Source organism: Conger conger, chromosome 4 (genome assembly GCF_963514075.1).
Source record: "Conger conger chromosome 4, fConCon1.1, whole genome shotgun sequence".
Classification (NCBI taxonomy): Eukaryota; Metazoa; Chordata; class Actinopteri; order Anguilliformes; family Congridae; genus Conger; species Conger conger.
Genome location: NC_083763.1, coordinates 8584868 through 8611112, shown reverse-complemented (window position 1 = coordinate 8611112; position 26245 = coordinate 8584868). Strand labels below are relative to the sequence as shown.

General features: G+C 50.9%; 1 protein-coding gene across 9 annotated transcripts in view; it reads right to left on the bottom strand.

Moving 5' to 3' along the window:
* si:zfos-588f8.1 overlaps window positions 1-26245 on the bottom strand; it is a 72934-nt gene that overhangs the window by 29238 nt on the left and 17451 nt on the right. For all 9 annotated transcript variants that reach the window (XM_061240869.1, XM_061240876.1, XM_061240867.1 and 6 more), the window contains exons 2-9: window positions 23594-24499; window positions 5559-5653; window positions 3665-3727; window positions 3134-3233; window positions 2249-2349; window positions 1409-1538; window positions 385-474; window positions 111-227 (exon numbers count right to left, since the gene is read on the bottom strand). In XM_061240869.1, coding sequence (XP_061096853.1) covers window positions 111-227; window positions 385-474; window positions 1409-1538; window positions 2249-2349; window positions 3134-3233; window positions 3665-3727; window positions 5559-5653; window positions 23594-24439 — 1542 coding nt within the window. In that variant the 5' untranslated portion in view covers window positions 24440-24499. The remainder of the gene's footprint in view (window positions 1-110; window positions 228-384; window positions 475-1408; window positions 1539-2248; window positions 2350-3133; window positions 3234-3664; window positions 3728-5558; window positions 5654-23593; window positions 24500-26245) is intronic.

Genomic DNA, 26245 nt, shown 5'->3' with positions numbered 1-26245 from the left:
CACACAGACACACAGACACACTCCCACACAAACACACACACTCCCACACAAACACAAAGACACAGAGCGTTCACCAGAAGCGTAACGGATCGTTCCGGCGGGCGCCTCACCGTAACAGACTCCTCCATGTCCTTCTTGTTGAGCAGCGCGTGGTTGATGCGCAGCACGATCCAGTCGAACAGCGCGCTGTAGAGGGACTTGGCCATGGAGTCCCGGGCGGTGATGGCCTGGGGGAAGAACATCGACGGAGGAACGCGGGTGAGTGGGGTAAAAAAAAAACGCTCGGCGGACGTAGCTGCGGTCTCTGAGACCGAGGCCCAGGGAGACCGCGGCGTGCGCAGCGGTGAAGGGCACTAATGTGGCGGTTTGACCTTTACCACCCACCTCGCTGTGGCTGTACGGCAGGATGAGCTTGTCGTTGACCGTCACCGTTTTCCGCTTGGTGAGCGCCTCCACCAGCAGCTCCTCCTCGACCTGCGTAACCACGTGGGAGCACGACGGAAATAAGTCATCGGGATTACAGCGGGCGATTCTGTTTTTCTTCGATAATCTTTACTACGTATACATCTTAAAATATGTCAAATCGAATCAACCAGAGAAGACGCGTATTCACGGCACTGGAGAGATAGAATTAGCGGCTAGGTTTCTGATTGGGGGGGTATGATGGTAGTTCTCCTGAGGTGAAGCAGTTCATATCCCCGTGCTATGGAAATAATCTCAATAACCAGTTCACCATATGCAAATTCAAGGAAGGAGGAAAAAGATAAATCCAACCATATTAAAATCCCTCATTCACAATTCTACCGTTATCCTGCCTACCCGCACCTGTGCCAGGGCAGCCGTTTTGCAGTAGACCAGAGATAATCAGAGGAATGTATTTTCAATGTGCTTTATCACAGTTGGGCTGTTATGGGCTGATATTTTGCCACATTGCCTACGTTCACACATTTTAAAGCGACAAAGTTACATGTTGGTGGTTCAAGCCCTGGCGTAACCACGATAAGACCTGTGCAGCTGAGCAAGGCCCTAAAACCCACACTGCTCTGGAGGAGGGGGGGGGGGTTGACACTGGATAAAGGAGTCAGCTAAATAACTAATGTAATGTCACTTTTTTTTTTTTTTTAAGCTCTGTAAATTTAACTTTTTAACCCCAAAATGTTCAGGCGACCCCAATCTGTGAATCAGGCGCCCCACACACGGGGTCGGGACCCACAGTCAGGGAGGCCCTGCCCTACAGGGGTAAACACACGGGGTCTCGCCCCTCAGCCAGGGAGGCCCTGCAGGGCTGAACACACGGGGTCGGGACCCACAGCCAGGGAGGCCCTGCAGGGCTGAACACACGGGGTCTCGCCCCTCAGCCAGGGAGGCCCTGCAGGGCTGAACACACGGCCGGGAGGGGGGACGTCACCTTGAGCAGGTCGGACAGCGTGGCCAGCACCTCCGGGGGCCCCACGTCCAGCCCCTCGTCTCGGCCCGTGGACTTGCGGCGGTACGTCACGTTCCCCAGGTACAAGATGGCCGACAGTACTGAGAAGATCCTGCAGCGGACAGGGACGAGAAGCGAGAGACGGCTGTTAGTGTACGGAGGCCGCTCGGTCTCCAGCCACGCTGCGTGGAGGACGGCCTTGGTAAAATCTCAAACGACACCGGAGGCTCATTTCTGTCCCTGTTTGACAGTGACGCACCGACTCGGAACGACTCGATTTCAGATTCTGATTCCAGATTTCAGATTCTGATTTCAGATTTCAGATTTCAGATTCCAGATTCTGCCACATGCCCAAGCCCTCTCCGCTGGTCTGGTAAACAAGCAGATGCATGTCCACAATCATGTTCCTACTCCCGGCAAAGAGACCTGGCCAATGGGCAATCCACACATTCGCTCGTTGGAACTTTTGCAGTGCCTTTGTTAACAAGTCGAACCCTGCTGCAACCGTTTTCAATGGCTGTAGTTTGAATAAAAGATTTCATTACTGTGTTGTGCTTCATTCTGTCAGGTTTAATAGCCTTACCAAGAGGAAAATTAATTTGGCTCTTTGCTGCTTAAATGTAGGATTAGACTTACGTAGTCACTGCATATAAGAGCGTCAGCGAATTTCATACAACGTAAATGCAACTTGCACGAAAGGCTGCTTGCATGCAACCACAGCGGTTGCATGTCTGGCTTTGTCATCGATGCAGGGATGAGATTAGCTCTTAACGGGTTTCCACGACGACGGCGACAACAGGAAATGACACGGCTTCCACTCACTGTTTCTTAGTGGCCGGGAGGAAGCCCACCATCTCCATGGCCTGCTGGAGCCTCTCAAAGTCGTGCCGCAGGTCCTCCTCATCTTCAATCTTAAAGTTTTGCTGTGAGACAGAGGGAGGGATGGAGAGATGGAAGGGGAGAAGGAGAGAGGGAGGAAGAAGAAGGGAGAGAGAGAGAGGGGGAAAGAAAAAGGAGGGAAACGGGGAGTATGAGAGGGAGAGAAGGAGCGAAAGAGAGGGAGGAAGGGCAGGAGAGAAGGAGGGTGTGACAAAAGGAGAGAGAGAAAGGAAGGAAGGGGGAGGGGCAGAGGGAGGGAGAGCATGAGAAAAAAAGAGGAGATTGAGGGAGAATGGGAGGGAAAGATAGGGAAAATGACAGGAGAGAAGGAGGGAGTGACAAAGGGAGGGAGAGTGTGAGAGAAAAGAAGATTGCGGGAGAAACGGAGGGAGAGAAGGAGGGGGCGAGAGGGAGGGAAGGCAGTAGATTTAGAGGGAGGGGGAGAGGGAGAAGGTGAGAAAGGACAGGGGGATTAACAAAGCAGTACTGATTGGTATGCAGTGCACAGACACTCAACAACACACACTGTGCATTCAGGAGCCCCACAGCAGGGCCAGAACAGGAACCAGCAGCCCCAGAGTTCCCCACACTCCCCAGAGTTCCCCAGACACTGTTCAGCTACAGACATAACCAGCAAGTTCCCCATAATGACAATCAGCTGTCTACAGGGTAGAAAGAACCACCTTTACTGAATAAAGGACCAAGCGGGCACACCTGATGCACAGGTACCCATAGCAGCAGGGCGGTAGGGTTAACACTGTAAGTTGTCACTGTAGTTTCCTGTGGAATCCTGGGAAATGTAGTCCTGAGGTCCCGACAACAGCGTACCTGCTTGAGGTAGAGGTAGTCTTCCGGCTGTAGAAGTTTGAACTCCTTGCGTTCCTCCTCCGATGCCCCCATCAGCAGGTAGTAGAACACGTGGTAGTTCCTGCAAGGAAAGTGCAATTCCAACACGGGGTTTTACATCAAAATTTGGTCAGGACTGCCAAACTCCAATATCCCTTCAGTTCCCGGTTACAACCGTTCAGCCACACGGTTGCTTCCACCATTTCTCCGGCCAGGCTGTTCATTTTCTTTATGAAAATGCGCCGGTATAATTAGTCGGCGGCGTTTGGAAGCCGCGAGGGCTGAAATTACACAGTTCCTAAAACGTCGGGAGTAATTAAAGTGCACATGGAGCGCATTAGAGCTAAGGGCCCAGGATCACAGCTTAAATAAAAACCAGGGGGGGTTTCCAGGGAAACGGGCGAGGACCCTCCCACGGAGAACCGCCGACACCGGAGGGACCGCTCGCAACGTCGTTACGCGGGTCTGCGGGGGGGGGTCAAAGGTCACAACCATCCCGCGGGGCTCCCTTACCTTTCGTTCTTCTCTCTGGAGACCAGCCGAGACTTCTCCAGAAGGTACTTCTCCACAACCGCCCTGCGAAGGGAGGGTCAGCCATTTTAGAGACACTCACTCAGCACAGACCGCTCCACTCCCCCTCTCCCTCGGCTGCGGTTCACAGAGGTAACTCATGTGGATAGTGGCCTGACAGTCAGACCAGGGGGGGAAGTTAAAGCACGTATGAGGATACAGAATCCACGCAAACAACTCAACATCCTCAAGGCCCACAGCCACAGAGCGCTGCTAGCCACTGCTACCGCGCTTCCGTTAAAATGTCGTTAAAAAAATTAAATTAGGTTTTTACTAGACTGGCAAGGCAAAGCAAATTAAAATGCTAACCACATAACTTAATGTGTGTGAACACAAATTGGGTAGTGCAAATCTAATAAACAGTTACTAGTCATTTCTGCTATTACATTATCTTGGGCCAGGCTTAAAATGACACATAGCCACCCACACATACAGTACACACACTATAAACACACACACACACACACACACAATACAATCTCCGAACATTATTATGCAGCTATTCCGTTTGACTCGCATATTTTAAAATCTTGCATATTTCTTTCCCCCCCACCCGTTACATTCCAAACCTACGGATTACGGCATCGGAGCTCAACACAGGTCTTTTCATAAAACTGAGACTGGGGTTTTCGTGTGTTTACTCCAAGATTCACCGCCGTGCAGTCGGAACACAGAGAGCCGCTCACCGAGCTCTCAGGATTCTAAGAAAAGCAACACCAGCACACCGGCAGGTTATTTTTATAGCCGTATGTTTAAAGTGAGGAACAACTGATGCAGAAGTTCAGCCGCTGTGGGTTGCGGAGTCATGCAGGGGCATCTGCAATCTGCCTTTCGCTGAAGTATTTCACAAATGGCACATTCAGAAGTTGCCAACTGAAGATGCTGAGGGGATATGCAGACCACATACAGTCCCCTCCAAAAGCAGGCTGTTCCAATACTTTTGGAGGGGGACGGTACATAAAACGCAATATATAAAGCGACTTTATTGGGTAAAGGACCTTCTTCTGCAAACAGAAAAAAGTCCTGCACCACCCACATTGTTACAATGAGATTTATACAGCTCGTAAAAGCACAAAAGCCACAAAATGACCAACTGCTCACGTCATTTTCAAGTGGTAATAAGTGGTAAGAAGTCCACCGACATCTGCCATTTCATATGTGGCCAAAATATGAAGGCAAGTCATTCGGACAGAGGGGGCTGAGTTCATGTGTACGTGCAAAACCGCACTTAATGGCGTTTTACTGGAAAACACGTCTTTTTTTGTTCTTTTTTAAAAAAAAGGCCATGTCTGTGGCAAATCCACAGCGTCAGCTGTAATCAATGCTGAGTGAGAGACACTTAACCCTGCCAGTCAGGAAAGGGACTGAAGACTAAACGTCTTCAGTTCCTCTTTGTTTTCGCCTTTCCAATTATATTATTCTTTTATAGCCTCCTCTTGCACAGACGGTGCCTTTTGGACACAATAATAGAAACTCCGGAAGTGAAGAAGAGATGATCTCAAGGCCCGGTGACCTCCTGCACAGCCGACCCAGCCGACCCACCTCCACCCCTGCAGCCCCCACTTCCTGTGCCAGAGGAGGAAGTGACACGTTCTGACTCAGGCCGTAACCACGGTGACGGCAGCAAAATGACGAAGCACAGAGGACAGGTCGCTACGCGACCAGCGACTGCATGAGAGCTTCCTGGTGCGTGCTGCAGGCTGCTTCCTGTGCAGCAGAAACCACGACCGCTTTCGCAAGCTCTTGCCAGGTCGTGAAATGTAAATGGATCCCTGGAAAGGTGAAAGTTTGGGAAAACTGTCGAGTGCAGCGAGTTCTCGGGGCTAAAATGACTCACCCTCGGACAGCACCGCCCTCCAGATAATTGACTTGGATGAACTTCCCAAATCGGCTGGAGTTGTTGTTGTGGGCGGTCTTCGCATTGCCAAACGCCTGTTATGGAAAAGAAAACACGTTTTAGTAAGGGAAACGGGTCTAAAACATATTTTGTATTTTGTACCACAATTCCACCGACATTGCCGTTATCACAAAAAGCAATGACTAATTACTCGTAGAACGCAGATCATACACTGAAAATGAATCCCAGAGTGCTCCACAGGGGAAAAAAACAGGCCCATTGTGCGGGAAGTCCAGCTGAAGCTCAAAGTGCGAAAGCATCTCTCCATTAACTCAAACAGAGACGGGCAACAACAGAGCGGCCATTATCCCGCCCATGAAAGACAGCCCCCCCCCCCCCGCCCCCCAGCAACAAAAGGACAAGGGGAGAGATTACAGGCAATCAAACATCAAAAGGCCACTGAACACCCGACAATAAAAGCGCATTCATGGGTTATTTAAAGTTGACGTGAACACTGCCCCGTCTTTGTGAAGTCCGCGGAGCCACGCGAACACAGCGCCGGCTGAACGGACGGGAGACTGGACCGGCTCGTGGGGAGATCAGGAGCCTCGGCTTCTCAAAGCTCTCCTCAATCAATGGCGAACGTTGCGCCAACTAGCGCTGACGAACATGATCGGGCAGTCCCAACTGGGGAAAAGCCTTAAAAAAATGAATAACTGTGAAAATATGTAAATAAAATAGAGTAACGTTGAAAATAGCTATGTGTAAATATATATGAATTTCTCAAGAACACAAATACTTATAATCATAGCAAAAACGGTCAGGAACATTTCACGGCCAAGTGCCGGTTGGTATGAAGGTCACGTTGTTCTGTTACGCTCATAACATGACAGACATGATCTGAGAGTGGAGAGTTGAGTGTGTGTGTTTGGGTTTGTGTGTGGAGAGTGTGTGTGGAGAGAGAGAGAGCGTGTGTGTGTGTGTGTGTGTGAGAGTGTGTGTGTGTGTGTGTGTGTGTGTGTGTGTGGAAAGTGTGCGTGTGTGTGTATGTGTATGAAGAGGGTGTGAGTGGGGAGTGTGTGTGTGTGTGTGTGTGTGTATGTGCGTGGAGTGTGTGTGCATGCGTGTGTGTATGTGTGTGTGTATGTGTATGTGCGTGTGGAGAGTGTGTGTGTATGTGCGTGAAGAGTTTGTGTGTATGCGTGTGTGTATGCGTGTGTGTATGCGTGTGTGTATGCGTGTGTGTATGCGTATGCATGTGTTTGTATGTGTGTGACACAGGAGGAAGGGTCAGAGCTGAAGACACAGAGCTGGGCTTGTGGGAGCCGTGGGCGATGCAGGGGAAACACCGGGTGTCTCAGACCAATGAGAGCACTCCCCCCAGGCCAATGCCACCCTCGGCTGGGGGCACAGGGGCTGCCGGGGGTCTGAATGGGGACCAGTGTTCCCCGCAAACAGGGGCTCAACAACCCCCTTCCGGAGGGGGGAGTCTGTCCGGAGAATCACAAACAGGGCTGGTGCTGTGGTGGGGGTGTGTGAGGGGGACGGAGATTTCGCAAGGAGAAGAGGGTAAGAGGCTCTCCACAGGGAAGTGGAGACTGCCTAATTTAGACCCCTCTCCGTGACCCCATGACCCGTTTCAGTGTTTTAAGTGCTTTGAGCCGCCTGCCGTTTCGGTCATTTCTGCGCAGCAGGAGTAAGAGCAGTTGGAGGAACAGCCCTCCTATCCCCACTGAGGAACAGCCCTCCTATCCCCACTGAGGAACAGCCCTCCTATCCCCACTGAGGAACAGCCCTCCTATCCCCACTGAGGAACAGCCCTCCTATCCCCACTGAGGAACAGCCCTCCTATCCCCACTGAGGAACAGCCCTCCTATCCCCACGTCACCTTTAGTGCTGTGGATTGAATCAGATTTTAATCAGAGCGCACGCAAAAACAACTACAGGTGTCCTAAATGAACTCTGAGTGCTCAGGGGAACAGGTACATGTGCGCTTGCAACCCTAGATACCTCCCAACACACAGACACACACACACACACAGACACACACAAAGTGAGTTAAGGAGCGCCTGCTTTGCATTTCCTTCCCTTGGGGATCAGCTGCCCTAAACAGAGCGATCGCTGTGAGAGGCCCAGCATTGGTCGAGAACCCGGTCAAACCGCACCGCTCTCCTGTTGGCAGCGACTCACAGCGGAGACCCCCAGCCGGTGCCAAGCCCCCTTCGCCCCCCCACCCCCGCCCCCCCTTCGCCCGCCTCCGGAGGTGCCCGCACCCTGGGAACGTTGCGCTCCGGGGCGGCGTACCCGTGCAGTGAATCCCGAACGTGTTCCTGCACCGCTCGCAGCCAGACAAGCCCGGAGCTGTTCCAGCGCCGATCCGGCCCGACCCAGGTATGAGGAAGCAGCTCCTCCAACGCACACACAGCCCGACCCGGCCCAGCCCGGCGTAGCCATGGGAACGGGTCCGGGTTTACTGTCCACGTTGTTACGGACGACAACATCTGCGCGCGTGTGTGTTTATGTGTGTGAAAGAGAGAGACAGAGACCAAACAAAAGAGGGGGGGGGAGAAAAGTGTGTGTGTGTGTGTGTGTGGGCGAGAAAGGGAGAGAAAGGGAGCGAGAGAGGGGAGGATGAGGGTGGAGGAGTTGAAGCCGGCGCGCGGAGTGCCTGTCCCGACGTGTTCTCGCTTATCCACTATCTCAGGTGTCCTCAGCGAGAGGCTCCCGGTGCCTGCGTTTCCATGGCAGCGCCGCAAAGGCCCCCTGAGCCTCTGCGCTCAGCCAAACGCACGCCGTCCCTCACCGGCTCTGCCCCGAGATGTCACCGCTCAGGAAAGCACAGCCATGACGGGTTTCTGAGGGCCTCCTCCTCTCAAATAAAAACGAAGATATATCATTTATCAAAGTCATTCATTTAAAACCTGACTGAATTCAAACGTTTGAAAGAAATCCGAATTACACTGCTGCTTATTACAAACACATGTGCAGTGAGTGAACCACTGGCCATTCCAGACAGCCTCACTCTGCCCAAGTACAACATTAGCCCTGGAAATTTATGATGGCTTTTTTTCCCCCCGACATCACTTCCCCCGGCGCGGGTACAAACAGCCACGTATGTGTGTGGCAGTCCAACTGCCCATGATGCAATGGGAAAGGCTCCTACAAAAACAGAGGAGAAGCAACGGAGCAGGACTCAAACCGGGCTGTGTTTTACATCACGACAAAAGTGATTTAGGTCCAACAAAACCGCCATTATCACCGGCCAAGACTGCACTGTGGGAATACCTTCACCACTGCTGCTTCCACCATGCAGGACAAAAAAAGGGTTCTGAAAGGGTTCTTTGGCTTGATTCCATAGGGGAAAACTTTTTTATTTCTTTACAGAACCCCCTCTTCTCATAGGTGTAAAAGAGTGAAAACTCACAGACAAAGAAACATTTTGCTCCAACAAAGAACCTTTTAACTAGACTTCTTCTATGGAAACACAGGGTTGCTACTGGCACCATTTTTTAGAGTGTACTGTTCAGAGGGCTTCTAGAAAGTGACTGGATCGAGACACAACACCTACAGCTGATCCACGAACAGGAAGTGCGGGGTGGGTTGGTGACGTCCGGTTCCGCAGAGAGCGAACATCACAAATCCGCCCAAAACCCCACGGTCGCCCAGAGGAACAACACCCCTCACCACCGCTTGTGGACCGCCTAGAAGGGTCCACCTGAGCAGAACCGTCTCTGCGAAGAACAAGGCCCTTGTGAGTAAAGTCTGTGGAACTCGCAGAAGTGCCGTTTGTCTACGCTGGGAGGGAGAGCGGCTGCAACTAGGCCAGGCCCAACCACGAAGCCGCCCAGAAAGGCAGCTATATTTAACCAATCATGTGAGCGCGCCACATCACTGAGGCAGCGTGCGCTCCTCAAACACGCTCTCCTGAAGGGCTTCTTCTGCTCAGAAGTCGCCCGCAACATGTGCACGCTGGCTTTTTATTCCACTTCAATCGGTGAACAAAATAAGGCTGTTTTCCATGATGCAAGATGTCCGCTTCCAACCTGCAAATGAACGCGAATGCTAGCCGAAAGCTGACCCGTCTTTGGTTTGTGTTTACAACGTAAAGCCTACTTTCACATCAACAAGTGTTCCATCGGCCTAAAAACAGAAGTGACTGCAATGAAAAAAAAAAAAAAGGAAATCTTTCACAAACATTGCAGCTCCAAAAAAAGGCTCAAGTTCTTTTAAAAATGGCCTTTTATGTCCTGAATACAGAAGGACAGTACAGAGAAGTGTCAGCAAAATACTCCGACAACTATGTTTAAATAACCACATTGAGACAGTGCCAAGCTGGGAACACAGAAATTCAGATGGAAATGAAAGATAAGAGAGCATCTGCTTCAAAACAGCAGAACCGGCAGGTCAGACAATCCCAATTCAATCAATGTTTCAGTTTATTTAATAACAAATGAAGGTTTTGAAGCAGCACAGTCGATGTAAAATGCCTCAGCTTCACTTCTGAAAGGTATCTATGGTTCAATCTTATCTTCACTTTCATTTTTTGCGTGAAATATTTCCCAAACGAGCAGAGTGATTTACGTTCCCATCAGAGCTAGGGTTATGAATTCTTGTGATTTACCGGGGAATGGAATGAATCTGCGAGGTTTCTGCTTTCAAAAGTCTTCAACATTTCTGCGCCTGCATAACATGTCATTGAAACGTATTCAAGTGTGCGGATGATTGTTTTTCCACTACTTCATAATCTACACCGGTAAACCCAATTCCGCTAGCTGTAAATATTATTTTTCTTTTTCTGGGTTATCCAGTGCTCTACAGCTTGACAGACAGAGCGAAGAGTTTGAGTCTTCTGATGCCAGTCAGACTCAAGACCATACAGCAAGCGACACGGACGAGTGGTTGCTAGATAATGGGCTTTGCAGAAAGACCCTGGATATTATTTTCCTCAAACGATTTTTTGTCGACCTTGGGTTTAGCAGGAAGTCTAGCAAATAGCTATACAAGATGTAATCTTGCATGAGAATATATGACCAGCTATGCTAATGCTAAGAGCCTCATCTCTGTCTCTAGTTGATTATAAAAAATGCATTTCATTTAGCACCACAGACTTCTTGTAAAATTTGAACTTGTTTGTACTTGCCCTGGGACAGAATAATCTGTTCAACTATGAACAGGGAAGTTTAAATAAGACAAATTTCCATGTTGAGTTTCCATCCAAATGTTTGGCAAACGTTAAGTGAATTTCCCAAAAGTCGACAAAAGGAAAATGCAAATCAGTGCTCGTATTCAACAACTACTGTTATGTGAATGTTCTAAAAAAAAAAAAGGGCGCAAACAAGCTTACGTAATCAAATGTGCCAGTAACCATTTTCAGGGCTTTTTGCAGCAGATGCATGTGACTTAGTTCCTCGTCCCATCTTCATTTATTCAAAAACTGTGTCTCCATCAGCCTTTATTTGCATTAATGTTCCACCTCGACCAAGCATAAAAACCTTTCTCCGGGAGCCGCGTTGGCGCAACAGGCTAAGATGCAGCGGATTTGCGGTTGCAGTTCTCTGCGGTTGCACACCGAGGACCGGGGGTTCGATTCCCGGTCCCGCCAAAAGACAAGTATGGCCAGCTCCCAGGGCAGTGCTCGATCGACACAGGGGAGACTCCAAAGAGCCGACTGAAGACGTTCTGCGGAAACATTCCAACTTTCGACGATCGCGTCAACGAACCTCCCCCCTCCCGTCTCGAGCCGAACGACGTCCGTTACTTACGACCAAATAAAACCGGAATGCAGCAGCCAGCAGCCAGCATCCCTCGAGACAAACTCGAGTTCATCGGAACGGCTCAAAGCTTCGGGGAAACCTTGGCTTGAGATAATTCACAAGCACGTTAGCGAAGAGAAATTCTACTTCGGTTTAAAAAAATTTTTTTTTTTTTTAATTAAAAAAATAAAAAGTGCTAGAGATGAGAACGCCTTTAATTTTGGATTTAAAAGAGTTTGCTCTAAAACAACCCATAAACAACACATTACTACGCCTACAATCACCGAAACCAAAGCCTCTGCTCTTTCCAGCGTTACCAGTTTGAGGCAGTTCTGGAAGGCACCAACCACTACAGAGCATGAACCCAAAATAACAGTGTCGCAGTCAGCAGACACAGCAGACGTCGGGGGCATGTAATGATGCTCTGGGCAGTATGAGCTCAACTTCTATTCTGTCATTTTCAGTCGCCTGATCTTATCAGGCGCTCTGAACTGTAAATGTTGTGTGGTGCAGTGAGCACTTCGGTGCCCCGGCGCCCCGCGTCTTCGTGCAGCGTCTACGTAACCCGTTTCCAGACCGTTTTATCACGCCTTTTTTTTAAAGATATTTTTTAGGCCTTTTTCAGCTTTATTGGACAGTATATAGTATAGAGAGACAGGAAGAATGGGAGCGAGAGAGAGGGGAAGACATGCAACAAATGTCAGACGGTCGGATTCGAACCGTCGACGTCGCGGCTCGCAATGAGCATGCGGTCAGTGCTCTACAGGCTGCGCCACCGAGACACCCATCACGACTTTTTCAAATGTCCGGGCTCTAGAACCTCATCGCTTTCCCATTACCAGCAGCCGTAAAGTCGTTACATCAGCGGTCGAATGTTCGGTCAAAAACCGTCCAATCACTGATTTGCGATCTCACATCTTAATGGGTAACAAGTGGACAGATCCAAGCCTTGTTGGGCGTGTTTCTACGCTCCCGATCTGACAATGGGGGGGGTTTAAACAGCTGCATCAGGAAGAGGGGACGTGAAAAAAAAAAAAAACCCCTAAAGACGTCAGCCAATTGCCTCGAGTGTTAATATGGTCACTTCCGACTGCAGTCTCACCAAATATAGTCACAGCCCCCGCGAGAGGGGAAGGGGAGTCCCGGTCCAAACAATGGCTGCCAAAAAAATACCCACGATTCCACTGGACTTCCTGCCGAACAATGCGGCGGTTGTCAGCACCCTGCAAGGAGACGGGCCGGTGGCGAAGGAAGTTCATGCAGAAAGGACTTCCTGCTGCCGAAAAATGAACCTTCTGGACGGATGATATCAGAGCGATAGGAAGTTCCTGTCTGTGAGACACACCGCTACACGCCACTTTACGGCCTTTACACCCAGGGACCACGTTATCACGCGTGAAGTGTTTTCGACTTATTGTTCTGCTGCTGTTGCCCATATACTTTACCATCTAGTTTAAGGTTCGACGTGTTGTGCGTTCAGGGATGCTCTTCTGCATACTATTGTTGTAATTTGAATTACTGTAGGGCTGCCTGTAGCATAGTGGTTAAGGTAAATGACTGGGACAGGCAAGGTTGGGGGTTCGAATCCCAGTGTAGCCACAATAAGATCCGCACAGCCGCTGGGCCCTTAACCCTGCATTGCGCCAGGGGAGGATTGTCTCCTGCTTAGTCTAATCAACTGTCGGTCACTCTGGATAAGAGCGTCTGCCAAATGCCAGTAATAAAATGTAATGTACCTTAACCACTACGCTACTGGCAGCCCTACAGTAATTCAAATAACCTCAGATACAACAATAGTATGCAGAAGAGCATTCCCTGAACGCACAACACGTCGAACCTTAAACTAGATGGGCAACAGCAGCAGAACAATAAGTCGAAAAAATAAATGTGTGCCTCTGCGTTGGGACAGATATTTTAGGGCCGTGTATTTCACTTCACGGTCACAAGTGTTAGGTAACAACAGGGGGGGGCTGCGCATCCTGCAAAACTACTCAAAGTGGTTTAGCAGGTTCTGCATAAACCTGCCACTGATTTCAGTACGAACAGAAGACCACAGGAAGTGGATTCACACTAATAGCAGACCCTGCCTAGCCTATCTTTAGTGCTCTTTTACTTCGAGGCTAAGCCAGCTAATAAGAGGTGTCTCTGGTGTAAATCTAACAGATTTACACCACAGCTTCATTCAACAGTAGTTGTCAGCCGCCAGATCAACGTGAAAGATGACAGGGTCAGCAAGGGTTTCCATAATTCCAGATGTCTGCAAAATGGCCAACGACACACCTCTGTTTGACCGGCAACTTTTAGACATATTTATGGTGAGGTAAAAAAAAAAAAAATGTAAGCAAAGATTATATCAACAAAACTATTTTTCTCCCCACTGCCAACATCCCTAGCAGGCTAGTTTCCTCACCTGGCTGGCTCAAAGATTTGGGGAACCCCCTGGGTCAACTGCCGAGCAAATTCCCCCAGGAGACCCAAACCGACAGGCTGGGGGGGTACGACTACGACAAACCACCCCCGACAATAAAAACACTTCCATTTGTCTGCGCGCCTCCGCACCACGTCTCCTCCCTCCATCTGATACCCCGTCAAAGGGAAGGAGGGAGGGCGGGGCAGAGAGGGAGGGAGGGAGAGGAGAGAGAGAGAGAGAGAGAGAGAGAGAGAGAGAGCGAGAGAGACTCCTCCAACAGCTCAGGTTACTCCACAACCACACCGAAACGGCTCAAAACCAAGCGGCCAAAAAAAGTGCTTCATTTTTGATGCTCCCTTCCTGGTCTTGCTGAGAGATGTTAACTCACTAGTGCCAGTGAGGTTGGCTCCAGCCAGCGCGTCAACGTAAAGTCAACGGTACTGTAACAAAAACGCCTGTCCGTGGAAAGCAAATGGCTGACGTCACAGACACTTGGTCCATGTGTTTTTCTACAGTCTCTGCTCTAAACGAGTGCTCACCAACCCGGTTCCTTTCCGTTCCTAATCCTACTAATTAACAGCTCAACAGGGTCTCAACCATTGAATGAGGTGTGCTTTGTTAGGGTTGGAGTGAAAACCGACAGGAGGGTCGATCTCCAGGAACAGGGTTAGGCCGGCCTGCTCTAGCTATTGAATGAGGTGTGCTTTGTTTGGGTGGGAGTGGGAACAAACAGGAGGGTACATCTCCAGAAACAGGGTCAGGCCGGCCTGCTCTAACTGCTGAGTGATGTGCGCTTTGTTTGGGTGGGAGTGGGAACCTACAGGAGAGTAGGAACAGCCTAACTCCAGGAACAGGGTCGGTTACCACTGTTCTAAACGCTAAACAAGACAATGAGCCACACGATGGAGTGGCCCTGCTGGCTGTTTCCTTCCATAAGGGCAGAATGGCCGCGAGTATGATTTGGCCAATCACTGCTCTCCGTTCCCTGTAACGGACGAGGTCACGGCGCGTCCGTATCCATATCGACACGTTGCAATTCAGGCCAGGCTCGACGCGGTGAAAACGGAGGGGCGCAAACCAATCGATCGTGCCTCTGACCTACGTGCCGCGCTCGAGCGTGTGTGAAAATTGATACGGCGCTTTAAGGGTAATTAGCGGGGGATTCTGGGGAATGCGGAATGTGTGTGGAGCGAATGAAGTCGTGGAAAAAGAGAAAGGGGAGGAAAAAAAAAAAAAAAACGTGGCAGTCGGAGAGCGGCCCAGCGATTGAGATTGAGGGGCTGCTGAGCTGGTAGGGGGGCCCGAGTTCAGGGTGCGTTCAGAGGCCTGGCCATCACTCTGTGCCCCTCTCTCCCCGGGGTCTCCAGCGTGCATCCATCCATCACGGCCCCTTCTTCACCAACAAACATTCTTTCATGAAAGGTTACCCCCCTCCTCCGTTCCCCCCCGCCCCCCCTCCTCCTCACAGAACCCTCCAACAAAAACAGAGCCTGGTCCAGCTGAACGAGAGCCCGCCTGGCATGCAGGGTGAAACCTGACCGTCCACTCTGTGTGCATCAGCCTGTCACTCAAGGGGGAGAGGGAGGAGTCACCAGCCACCCTCTGCATACATCAGCCTGTCACTCAAGGGGGAGGGGGAGGAGCCACCAGCCACTCTGTATACATCAGCCTGTCACTCAAGGGGGAGAGGGAGGAGTCACCAGCCACCCTCTGTATACATCAGCCTGTCACTCAAGGGGGAGGGGGAGGAGCCACCAGTCACTCTGTATACATCAGCCTGTCACTCAAGGGGGAGGGGGAGGAGCCACAAGCCACTCTCTGTATACATCAGCCTGTCAATCAAGGGGGAGGGGGAGGAGCCACCAGCCACACTTTGTGTACATCAACCTGTCACTCAAAGGCGAGGGGGAGGAGCCGAACCAGAAGGAGCCTCCGCCCACTCTGTATAAATCAGCCTGTCACTCAATGGAGAAGGGGAGGAGTGACCAGTCACACTCTGCATACAGCAGCCTGTCACTCAAGGGGAGGGGGTTGGAGTCAAAGCAGAATCCCTCTCAGCACTGCAGGGGGTAAGAGAGGGAAACCTGTATAAACCTGCACAACTTGTTCTTCAGAAAGACAGGGCCACAGGCATTCTAAAACTAGTGAACCCAGATTCTCAAATTGTAGGCTACAGCTTAGCACAGCCCATAAGCGCAGATGCTTCAACATGGATGCAGTTAACCGCACCTTGTTACATGTCCATGTTCAGGAACTCCAAAACCCTGGAGCAATCAGTGACGACATGGATAAAAGCATCACATGGTTCATTCACTGACCCAGAAAAAAGAGCCAGATACAGTTCTATAAATTCCTAATTCTCCAAAAAAAAAAAAAAAAAAAGCAACACCTAGACATACTCATTTCACACGCAACAGTCACTTATGTAACTGTGCCCTGAGAATAACTTGCGGAATCATATTTGTCTGCATGGTTCCATGTACATTTGCTGCTTACTCATATTTGACGCTCCTATAGTGTAAGGTTGGGTTTTGCAGTAGTCAAATACCAAATGCAACATCATTGCAAGTGTAGCACACGCTAGAGAAAAAACAGAAAGCAAGTTCACATATGACACGGGCTTCTAGCCTTCCTCAAGAGTGCAACCACAAACCAAAATATCAAACCAAAGAATGAAACGGACCTTCAAACAGGTTAAACTTCATTTCAGAACATAGCACTGGTTTTCATTGGTGCAGCTGTGCCGACTTCATGCAACGATTATAATTATAATGGATCCGCGCAACACAAAGGGTCAAAGTGTCATGTGTGCAATTCAATGTACCGACGAAGGCTTCAAAAAAATCCCCCATCCTGAACATGAGTTTCATTGTCACCCACTAAATGCAACTTCTCTTTGGTTCTAAGACGGAAGTGAAAGAAAAAACTACTTCAAAAGCTTGAAGTACTTGAAAAGGAAGAACTTCAAACCAATTTTAGACTGCACTGGATCACAGTTTGACCTTATTTGGGAAGAGCCTTATCTAAGTTTGCACTTTCTGGTGTTATTGATGATGCTCTGTGCTTGGCGGTGTCTCTGGTAACACAGAACGCTGCAGAGAGAATGCACTGATAAAGCCACAAAGCTATTTCCAAACAGCCGTCTCAAAGGCCCCAGTCTGTAATCCAACTGACGTCTGCGGCCTCGGAAAAGGGGGAAATCCAGTGAAGCTCACCGAGATGTAGCCCCATTTCGGAAAGACATCGTTCAGTCTTCTACCTGGCTGTCTCACCTACGGGGGGACTGAGCTTTGAACTACTGCCAGACAGAAGCGGGTCCCCCTCTGATGTCTGGGGTTCGTTTTGACGGACGTTCCCTCAATATCACGTTCATCATGGTCTCTTCTCCCTCCCCGCAATATCAATATCCCTGAGTGACAGACAAAGCAGTCTTCACCCTACCTCTCTCCCTCTCTCTCTCTCTCTCCATCTGTCTTTCTCTTTGTCAGCCCTCCATATCTACATCCGTTTCTCCGAGCCTCTTTTTCTCTTCACCCCGATCCCCCCTTTCTCCCGAGGTCTGCACACTCCGTCGTTTCAGTAGGAGAGGGACGAGGGGGGTGAGGATGGAGGCCAGACAGAGACGCGAGGCTGAGGGAGATGGCGTGGGGGTGTGGGGGTCTAACTGCACTTAAAAACCTTCTCCGCACCCGACAGGACACATGACAGGCTGGAGCTGCCCTGACCCCAAAGAGACGCTTCACCCCTACCACCCCCGCTACATAGAGCCCCCTTGCACACACACAGGCAGACACACACACTCGCACAGGCAGACACTCGCACACAGACTCTCACACACTCTCACACTCTCACACTCTCACACTCTCACACTCTCACACTCTCACACTCTCACACTCTCACACTCTCACACTCTCACACACTCACACACTCGGCCAGGCTCACACGCCCACATACAGATCCCCCCTCCCGATCCCCCCCACGCTGCACGCACACAGGCCTGACCCCGTAACCACACGGACGGCGACCCAGAGCCCCTGTAACGCAGGCCTGCAGAGGCCAGCAGCACAGCACACAGCAGTACAAACACATCCGGAACTTTCCACAGCGAAGACACAACTCCCGTTTCACGTATTCCACATTATCACCCATTATACGGCAAATAGCTGGAATGGCTTTCTTGTATGAAAGCTTTCTGTAATGCAGGGCGTCGGAGGGGATGATCTGCCGCTAGCCTTGTTTTCCGTTGCGGTTCGGAAATCGATTGTTGCAGATTTTCTCCTGTGTGTGTGTGTGTGTGTGTGTGTGTGTGTGTGTGTGAATATTCGAGCTGCAAATTTAACGGACTGCCGTGGCTTAGTTCTGCTGCCGGTCCGCGGCTTGCGCTTTCAGAGTAAAAGGAGGTTAAAATACAGCCGTTCAATCACGAGACTGTTAGCCTTTATTTTTAGCCTCTGATTGAAAAAAAAAAAAAAAAGCAGCAAGTATTTCAGAGAAGGCTGCTGCCAAGCAAGCTTTTAAGATTAAAGCTGGGCCGGATTAAGTCATGAGCCAACCGTTAAAGAAACACACTCCTGCTGGCCTGGGAAAATGTGCAGTCAATCAGGGGCAAGGTGAGAGGAAGCAGGACGGGGGCGGGGGGGAGATTTTGGGGGATATCGGATGACAGGGATCACAAATGGGAAGGAAATCCTCGGGTTCAACGTGTCCAGGAGCTCCAGGGAAACACCGAGTGCCGTCATTCCGAATCTCTGAATGAGCAGTGATTGGCCGGTCAGAAGCCGTTTAACACCGATTGGCCAGACAGGGGTTGTTTAACACCGATTGGCCAGACAGGAGTTGTTGAACACCGATTGGCCAGACAGGAGTTGTTTAACACCGATTGGCCAGACAGGAGTTGTTTAACACCGATTGGCCAGACAGGAGTTGTTTAACACCGATTGGCCAGACAGGAGTTGTTTAACACCGATTGGCCGGTTAGAAGCCGTTTAACAACGATTGACCAGACAGGAGTTGTTTAACACCGATTGGCCAGACAGGAGTTGTTTAACACCGATTGGCCAGACAGGAGTTGTTTAACACCGATTGGCCAGACAGGAGTTGTTTAACACCAATTGGCCAGACAGGAGTTGTTTAACACCGATTGGCCAGACAGGAGTTGTTTAACACCGATTGGCCAGACAGGAGTTGTTTAGCACCGATTGGCCAGTTAGGAGTCTGTAAAGAATGATTGGCCAGTTAGAGCTATTTAGCGCTGTTGCTGGAGAGCTCTGATAGAATAGACACCCCACAGTGTCCGTCCCTCTGCCCTTTAGTAGACACGCTACTGCATGTGTGGCCCCACCCGGAGAGAGCGTGGGGACGGGACCCAGAGCTAAGGGACGCGTCCGAGCGCACGCAGGCTCGTGTCTGCGCTCCGCTGAGGCAGGGTGGTCCGGGACCCAGGAGGGGGGATTCTGGGATGTGCACTCCCGAGCTCTGCTGCCCGCAGACCGCCGGGTCGCCGGGCAGACCGCATCTCCGACAGGAAGCCGTTTGTTACTGTGACAGGAAGGGCCTGACGCTGCCCCCAGGGGCCCCCAGGAGGCCACAGCGAGGGCTCCAGGATGTCCCCGATGCCAAGAGGAGAGCCACGGCTTCCACACCACAAACTAAACACCGGTGTGAACGGCCGGAGCCTGGCTAACGGCGAGAGGCTCGCTCCGAACCTCCAGCTATAACTTCTATAACTCCAGCTCCGAACCGTTCACCGAACACCTCCAAAACATTCACTCTCTGCTCACACGGGCTGGACAAAAACCCCGCCGCCCCCGACCGTCGAAAAAGGCCGATGCAAAAGAAAAAAGAAGAAGGAGAAAGAAGAAATAAAAAAGCAGCAGCAGCAGATGGGAGCCGTGGTAACAGAGTGGATCTCCAGATGTGAGCTGCACTCACTTCACCCTCTGCTAAGCGAGACAGCGGGGGTGGGGGGGGGGGGTAGCAGCACAGAGACGGTGTTAGAGGAGCCCCTGTGTGAGGTTTGGGACGTGCGCTAGTCGCACTAGCGTTAGGAAGCGGACGCGGCGGCGCCCTGCAGAAGTCGCTGTGCTTGCAAAGCGCCGCGGTGTTGCACAACCTCGCTGCTGCAGTCAGAGGGAGCTTCCGCATCCCCCGCGGTCAGGCAGCATGTCCGCTCAGAGAGGGGGGGGGGGGGGGAGAGAGGGACAGAGACAGAGAGAGAGAGAGGGAGGGAGAGAGGGGTGGGGGAAGAGAGTGAAAGAGAGACAGTAAGAGAGAGGGGGGATGGGGAAGAGAGAGAGAGACAGAGAGAGAGAGAGAGGGACTGAGAGAGAGAGAGAGAGAGAGAGAGGGACTGAGAGAGAGACAGAGAGAGAGAGAGGGGTGGGGGAAGAGAGAGAGAGACAGACAGAGAGAGAGAGAGAGGGAGAGAGAGAGAGAGGGGGGGGTGGGGGAAGAGAGCGAAAAAGAGACAGTAAGAGAGAGAGGGGGATGGGGAAGAGAGAGAGAGGGACTGAGAGAGAGAGAGAGAGAGAGAGGGAGAGGGACTGAGAGAGAGAGACAGAGAGAGAGGGCGGATGGGGAGGAGAGAGAGAAAGAGACAGTAACAGAGGGAGAGAGGGGGAGACAGAGTCAGAGAGAAAGAGCGAGTCGGAGAGAGAGGGACTGAGAGAGAGAAAGAGACAGAGAGGGGGAGACAGAGACAGAGAGAAAGAGAGAGAGGGAGAGAGGGGGAGACAGAGAGAAAGAAAGAGACAGAGAGAGAGGGAGAGAGGGGGAGAGAGGGGGAGAGAGGGGGGGGGCGCAACTCCATCACCTGACCGAGTAACACTCCGAGTGGTGCCAGTCAAAGCAGGCCCTTGTTCCTGCCACTGAGGCCATGGCTTGAGCAATCTGATAAGGCCCCAGCACACAGCCCTGTCTATTAGATTTGGGCCACTTAAGAGACTGGTGGGGGGGGGGGGAGCTGGAACTTTCCGTAGGCGGGTACAACAAATAAGCGTTTCAAAAACAGTTATTTGTCGTGTTGACCGTCAAAACGCCTGCCTGTGGCGGCAGATTTCAGTTGCACACCTGCTCCGTTCCACCTTAAAACGTCTGAGCCTCACTCAGCGGACAAAGCGATTACAGCTCTGCTCTACACTGATACGTTACAGATGCCATGTCAAAATGGGAGTGAGTCTTTGAGAACATCGCGATGGGAGGAGCTGCAGCTTCCTGTCAATCACAGCCTGGCTTGAGCCAACTGTACGGGCCTGCATTCCACGCACACACACACAAAAAAACAAAAACCCGCTACGGCTGTTTTAAATCACTGATAACACGACAGCTCTACCTACTCCAGGGTTTAGTTTATAAGACCTTGCTCTTCCATCCCAAGAAAGGGGCAGAGACACAGGCGGACGCACATACATATACTCTAGACAATAAGTAAAATACATGAAAAGTTAGACCCCTTCCTATGCATCTTTTGAAAATGAAATTAACACTGCACTGAGAGTTCAGAGACTCAATTCTCTCTCGGACTGAGACAGGCCTTTGAAACACGTCAGCACCACTAGTGAGCATAATTAACTTCCAGGGTCACGTAAGCTATACTCGATCATCAACATCTGAGCTTAATTTAGCTGTTCATTTTCCTCCAAATTTATAGAAGTCAGGGAACGACGGACTCGTATAAAAGTGAAGCCACGCTCACAGACGAACGGTAGTCCTGAGCAGGTGGATAAACATCTGCAATATTCGTTTTCAACGATCACTGCCACCATGTGCTGCGCAGAGATGCTACGTGCACATTAGCCTCTCTCCCCCCCCCCCATATACAGACCCAGAGCAGCTCACTGAGAACAAGGCTATCTAGCGTGCCAGGCCGTTCCAAGGCAGGGTTAGCAAAACCGCCACACGGCCAGTCTCTCCCTCTCAGCAACATGCTCCCATACTTGAAGGAAAACAAAGGGAATTCTTTCACGAACGACAGCCGAACGTGGGCCAAGTGAATGGGTTATACTTAGCCAGTTCTGAGGATGGGTGGGGGGGGGGGGGGACAACTTTGCACAATGGACCCAATTCATCCTGCGGCATTGTATCGCTGAAAGAAGAAAACCCTCAAACTCCAAAATAAATAGCTTCTTGACATTAGCTACCCTCAAATGTGAGTCCTGGGGATATATTTTGACATTTCAACAGGGGTTCTTTATTTTTAGATATTGGGGGAAAATGTTCTTCGGTCGGATGAAGTTAATGATTTGTGACGCCGCCGGTTTCACATTAAAGATCAGTTTCGGTTATAAACAAAAAAAATTGAGAAGTAATCTGCAGATTACAGCATCGACAGGACAAAGCCATTATTCGTTCGGTTTCTTTTTAAAATGAAGGAAACTGTTGATAATTTGCCAAATGAATGGTCAAAAGCAGACACACACTCTCTCACACACACACACACACACACACACACACACACACACACACACACACACACACACACACACACACACACACACACACTCCCTGTGAAACACGCATTCTCCATTTCATTTTCTGTTTACGTTTAGGGGGCTGCGGCCATCACGGTAATGAGTGTCAGCTGCACGCGCGCGGTGTGCAAAGGGTTAACCGTGGCAATGGAGCCTCACTTCCCATCTTTCTTTTCATTTCTTCTTTCTGTAAAAAAAAAGTCCTTTACGTCATCGCAGGAACACCCACCTCAGTCAACTGCCCTTTTTCACCCACCCCCTGCCGCGCAGCACAACAAAAAGGTACGCTCTCCAATTTCCAGAGTTTGGGCCGGGGAGGTGAACCAAAACAAACCCCCTCCAAAAAAAAAAACAATCCAAAAAAAAAAAAAAAGCTATTGAGAGCTCTGCTGGACTTTGGGCTTTACTCGTTTCGGGTCATCGGGGGGTGAAAGCACATATCATGTTTTCAGGATCTCACTGCCTCTACTGGGAGGAAGTGTAACTATCTAGTTCTAGTGATCAGCAGGGGGGACCCACTGCAAATTCAACCTTTTACACATCACGTGACAGGCAAAAGCAGATTACTTTTAAACGCGAAATAAATGGAAACTGCAGCTGCAGACCAGGAACCTAGCATTAGACTAGATGTATTCATGAACAATACATGAAACTGTGTTGACTAAGAATGAAGCCTTAGGCTAGATGCAACCGTGTTACGCAAGAAATAAGCTTTAGATGCAACTGCGCCGACAAAGTAAGAACCAAGCCCTTAAATGTAACAGCGATGACAAAGAACCAAGCCTTAGATGTGTGTTGACTAAAAACCAAGCATAAGACTTTGGGGTGTTCATGCAGAACTGAGTCTTAGATGTAACTGCTGACTGGGAACCGAACCTTAGACACCACCACGTTGACTAAGTAAGAACCAAGCCCTTAGATGTAACTGTGGTGACTAAAAACAAAGCCTCAAGATGTAAGTGTGTTGACTAAGAACCAAGTATAAGACTTTGGCGTGATCATGAAGAACCAAGTCTTAGATGCAACTTTGATGACTAAAATCCAAGCCTTAGATGTGGTTTGTCTGAAAAACAAGCGTAAGACTTTACAGCGTTCATGAAGGGCCAGGCCTTGGATGAAACATTGTTGACAAAGAACCAAGCCTGTGTGCTATAAGAGCCCACCCTTATACTTGCGCAGGGCGACTCAACTCCAGGAATTTGGTCTAACCATGCACTACACCACCTGATTTCACCGATTATTTTGACCTGCTTTGTTCAAAAAAGTACGGTCAGCGGCGAAATCAGGTGGGGTACCGCGTGGTTGGAGCCAACACCAGCGGACACCGCGGCCCCCCCCCCAGGACCAGGAGCCGGAGTAGCCCGGCGTTTCGCGCGCACCACAGCGGAGGAGAACGGGCCCTACCTCCAGCACCGGCCCGGCCCCCAGGATGGTCCTCTCGACCCCACTGGCGAAGCCCTTCTGGCTGAGCGCCGTCAGGCAGTGGATGAGGAAGTTGGTGCTCTGGGTCTTGCCCGAGCCGCTCTCCCCGGAGATGACGATGCACTGGTTGACGCGCTCGCGCAGCATGGCGTAGTACGCCACGTCGGCGATGGCGAAGATGTGCGGCTCCAGCTTGCCCAGCTGGTGGTTCTCGTACATCTTCACGTACTTGGGGTTGTAGATGGGCAGGAACTTGAAGGGGTTGATGGCGATGAGGATGCTCCCGGCGTAGGTGTAGATCTTCTGCTTCTGGAAGCGCGAGCGCAGGTTGGCCAGGATGCCGTCCACGGTCAGCGCCGGCAGGTTGCACAGGTCGTCGTAGTCCTCCTGGCGCGTGGGCAGGAAGCCGCGCGCCTGCAGCCGGCGGTGCTCCCTCTCCCGCCGCAGGGCGGGCATGTGGCCGTAGTGGATGGAGCCGTCGTGGTTGCGCTCCTGGAGCAGGAAGTAGAAGCCCTCGCCCTGCGGGTGGCTATCCTGGGCGCGGCGGGGCCAGAGGAGGACCCGCTGAACCGGGAGGTCGCCGGCCTCCAGCACCCACTCCTCGCCGCCGCACTCCTTCACCTCGGCCAGCGCGTAGCGCCGCGAGCCGTCCAGCCCCAGGGAGCCCGTGGCGTCCGCGATGACCGTCGCCGCCGTGGCGTCCTTGGCGACGCGGAGGGTGCAGCATGACGCCGTCTCCGGGCAGAGCCGCGAGTCCGGGTAGATCTGGAGAACGTAGGTCCTCGCGTCCTGGCTACCTGCCGTCCCCTCGCCATCCGTGACACTCATTCTGGCACCGGGAGGCACGCTTCAGCATACCGCACTGCCTCCGCACTCACCATCGACGACCTGCGGGGGGCGGCAGAGAGCACACATTATGAAATAAAATTAAAAAAACAGACAAAATGGCCGAGATAGCTAACGAGCTGAAATACGTCAGGCGTTTTTTTTTTTTTTTTTTTTACAATAAAGATGCAAAGAAATAAAGGTCTGAGAACTGATTCTGGAGAGTGATGCCTTTTCCCCCACTTTCTTTACTTGGCAAGAGACGGAGAAATTCTTGATTGTGCAAACACAAACACATTGGACGCAGCGCATAGGAAAACATGCAGGCGAGGCACGGCGAAGACATTACATCGCACTCATTTCGCAGATGCTCCTTTCCAGAGCGACTTGAAAAAATGAAAGGGAAAACAAGCAGACCTGGCTAAGAACACTCCCAGACCAGAGAGAGAGAGAGAGAGCATACGTGCTACATCGCTAAAGCCCTAATTTAGCTTAAATAGCTCAACTTTAAACCATCGCTCAACGAAAATATCCAGAGTAGCCTGCACAATCAGCGCGTGCAATGCATCATCACTGCATTCCACACTCAGGTTACATAAATGTTAAACTTCGGCTGATTGCGCCCAGATTTCGGTGTAGGTTATTTCCACCCGCCAGTCTACTGGTGGGGGGTGGGGGGGGGGGGGGGGACAGGCACAGACATATTCCCTCAGGGAGACGGCCTGACGTGTTTATTTATACGGCTCCTCCGTCTGCGTCAGAGAAACAGAGCGGGAGTTTACTTTGAGAGCCGTTTTGGGAGGACTCCCATTTGGACCCGGGAATCGGTCGCAGAACTCAAGAAGTGCACATCTAAATGTAGAGCAAGGATCGTCAAATCTGGCCCTCGAATCCAAATCCAGTCAGTGCTACCAATTGGCCAGACTGTCTTTACACCTGATTCCCAGGTGAAGGGAGGGTGGAAAGCCAGCTGTGATTTCAGGAACAGGGGTGAAGAGGTTTATGGGTTTATCCAACCCAGCCACCACCCCCTCCCCCCCTCTGCCCCAGTTCTCGAAATTCCAGTTTTTTCACATTGTCTGTTAATGGGATCCAGACCCCTGTTTGTTTTGGATCCAAACACAGCTCAGAAAGTGACTGACATCACCGAGTCTACGCTGGAATGAGGCTGTGCCTGCCTGCCTGCCTGCCTGCCTGCCGCACTCTTTAGATCTGGAATCGCCTGAATCAAGAGCAGCACCCCTCTAACTCAAACAAGCCAATCTGTGCAAATGTTGCCCTTGGCAGCAATATTCCCATTGTTTGCCCTTCACGTTTTTCGTAGGCCTTTCCCCTTAGCCAGATTTGTGAGGCCGTTTTACATTCTGCCCAAAATATCACAAACGGCTTCAACTGCCGTAATAATCCCTACTTCGCCACCTCAGCGAACACGTGGTGAGTGTTTTGACACAAAATGGCCGCCTGTTGCACTAACAAGGGTGCAGCACCTTGGTAATGGTTGAATTTGGGGTCTTCAGCATCACTGAGCTTTGCAATTCTAAACGTGGAAAGAAAAGTGAAATCGAATTTCAGCCCGTTATATTTATTCATATAGAGCAGAGGGCTTCCTGTCTCTCAGAGGTTAAGGAGGCCACAGACTGGTGGGAAACTTCCTTCTAACTCATTGCGCTCTGTTTTTTTTCTTTCTTCTTTTTCTGCAGACGCATCAAGGTGAAACACTGCACCTTGCACAAGGCATCTTGTGCACGCCGAGAGAAAAGAGATCTCAGTGGATTTGAGCTCCACGGCTCTCTCCAATTCTGGGCAGCC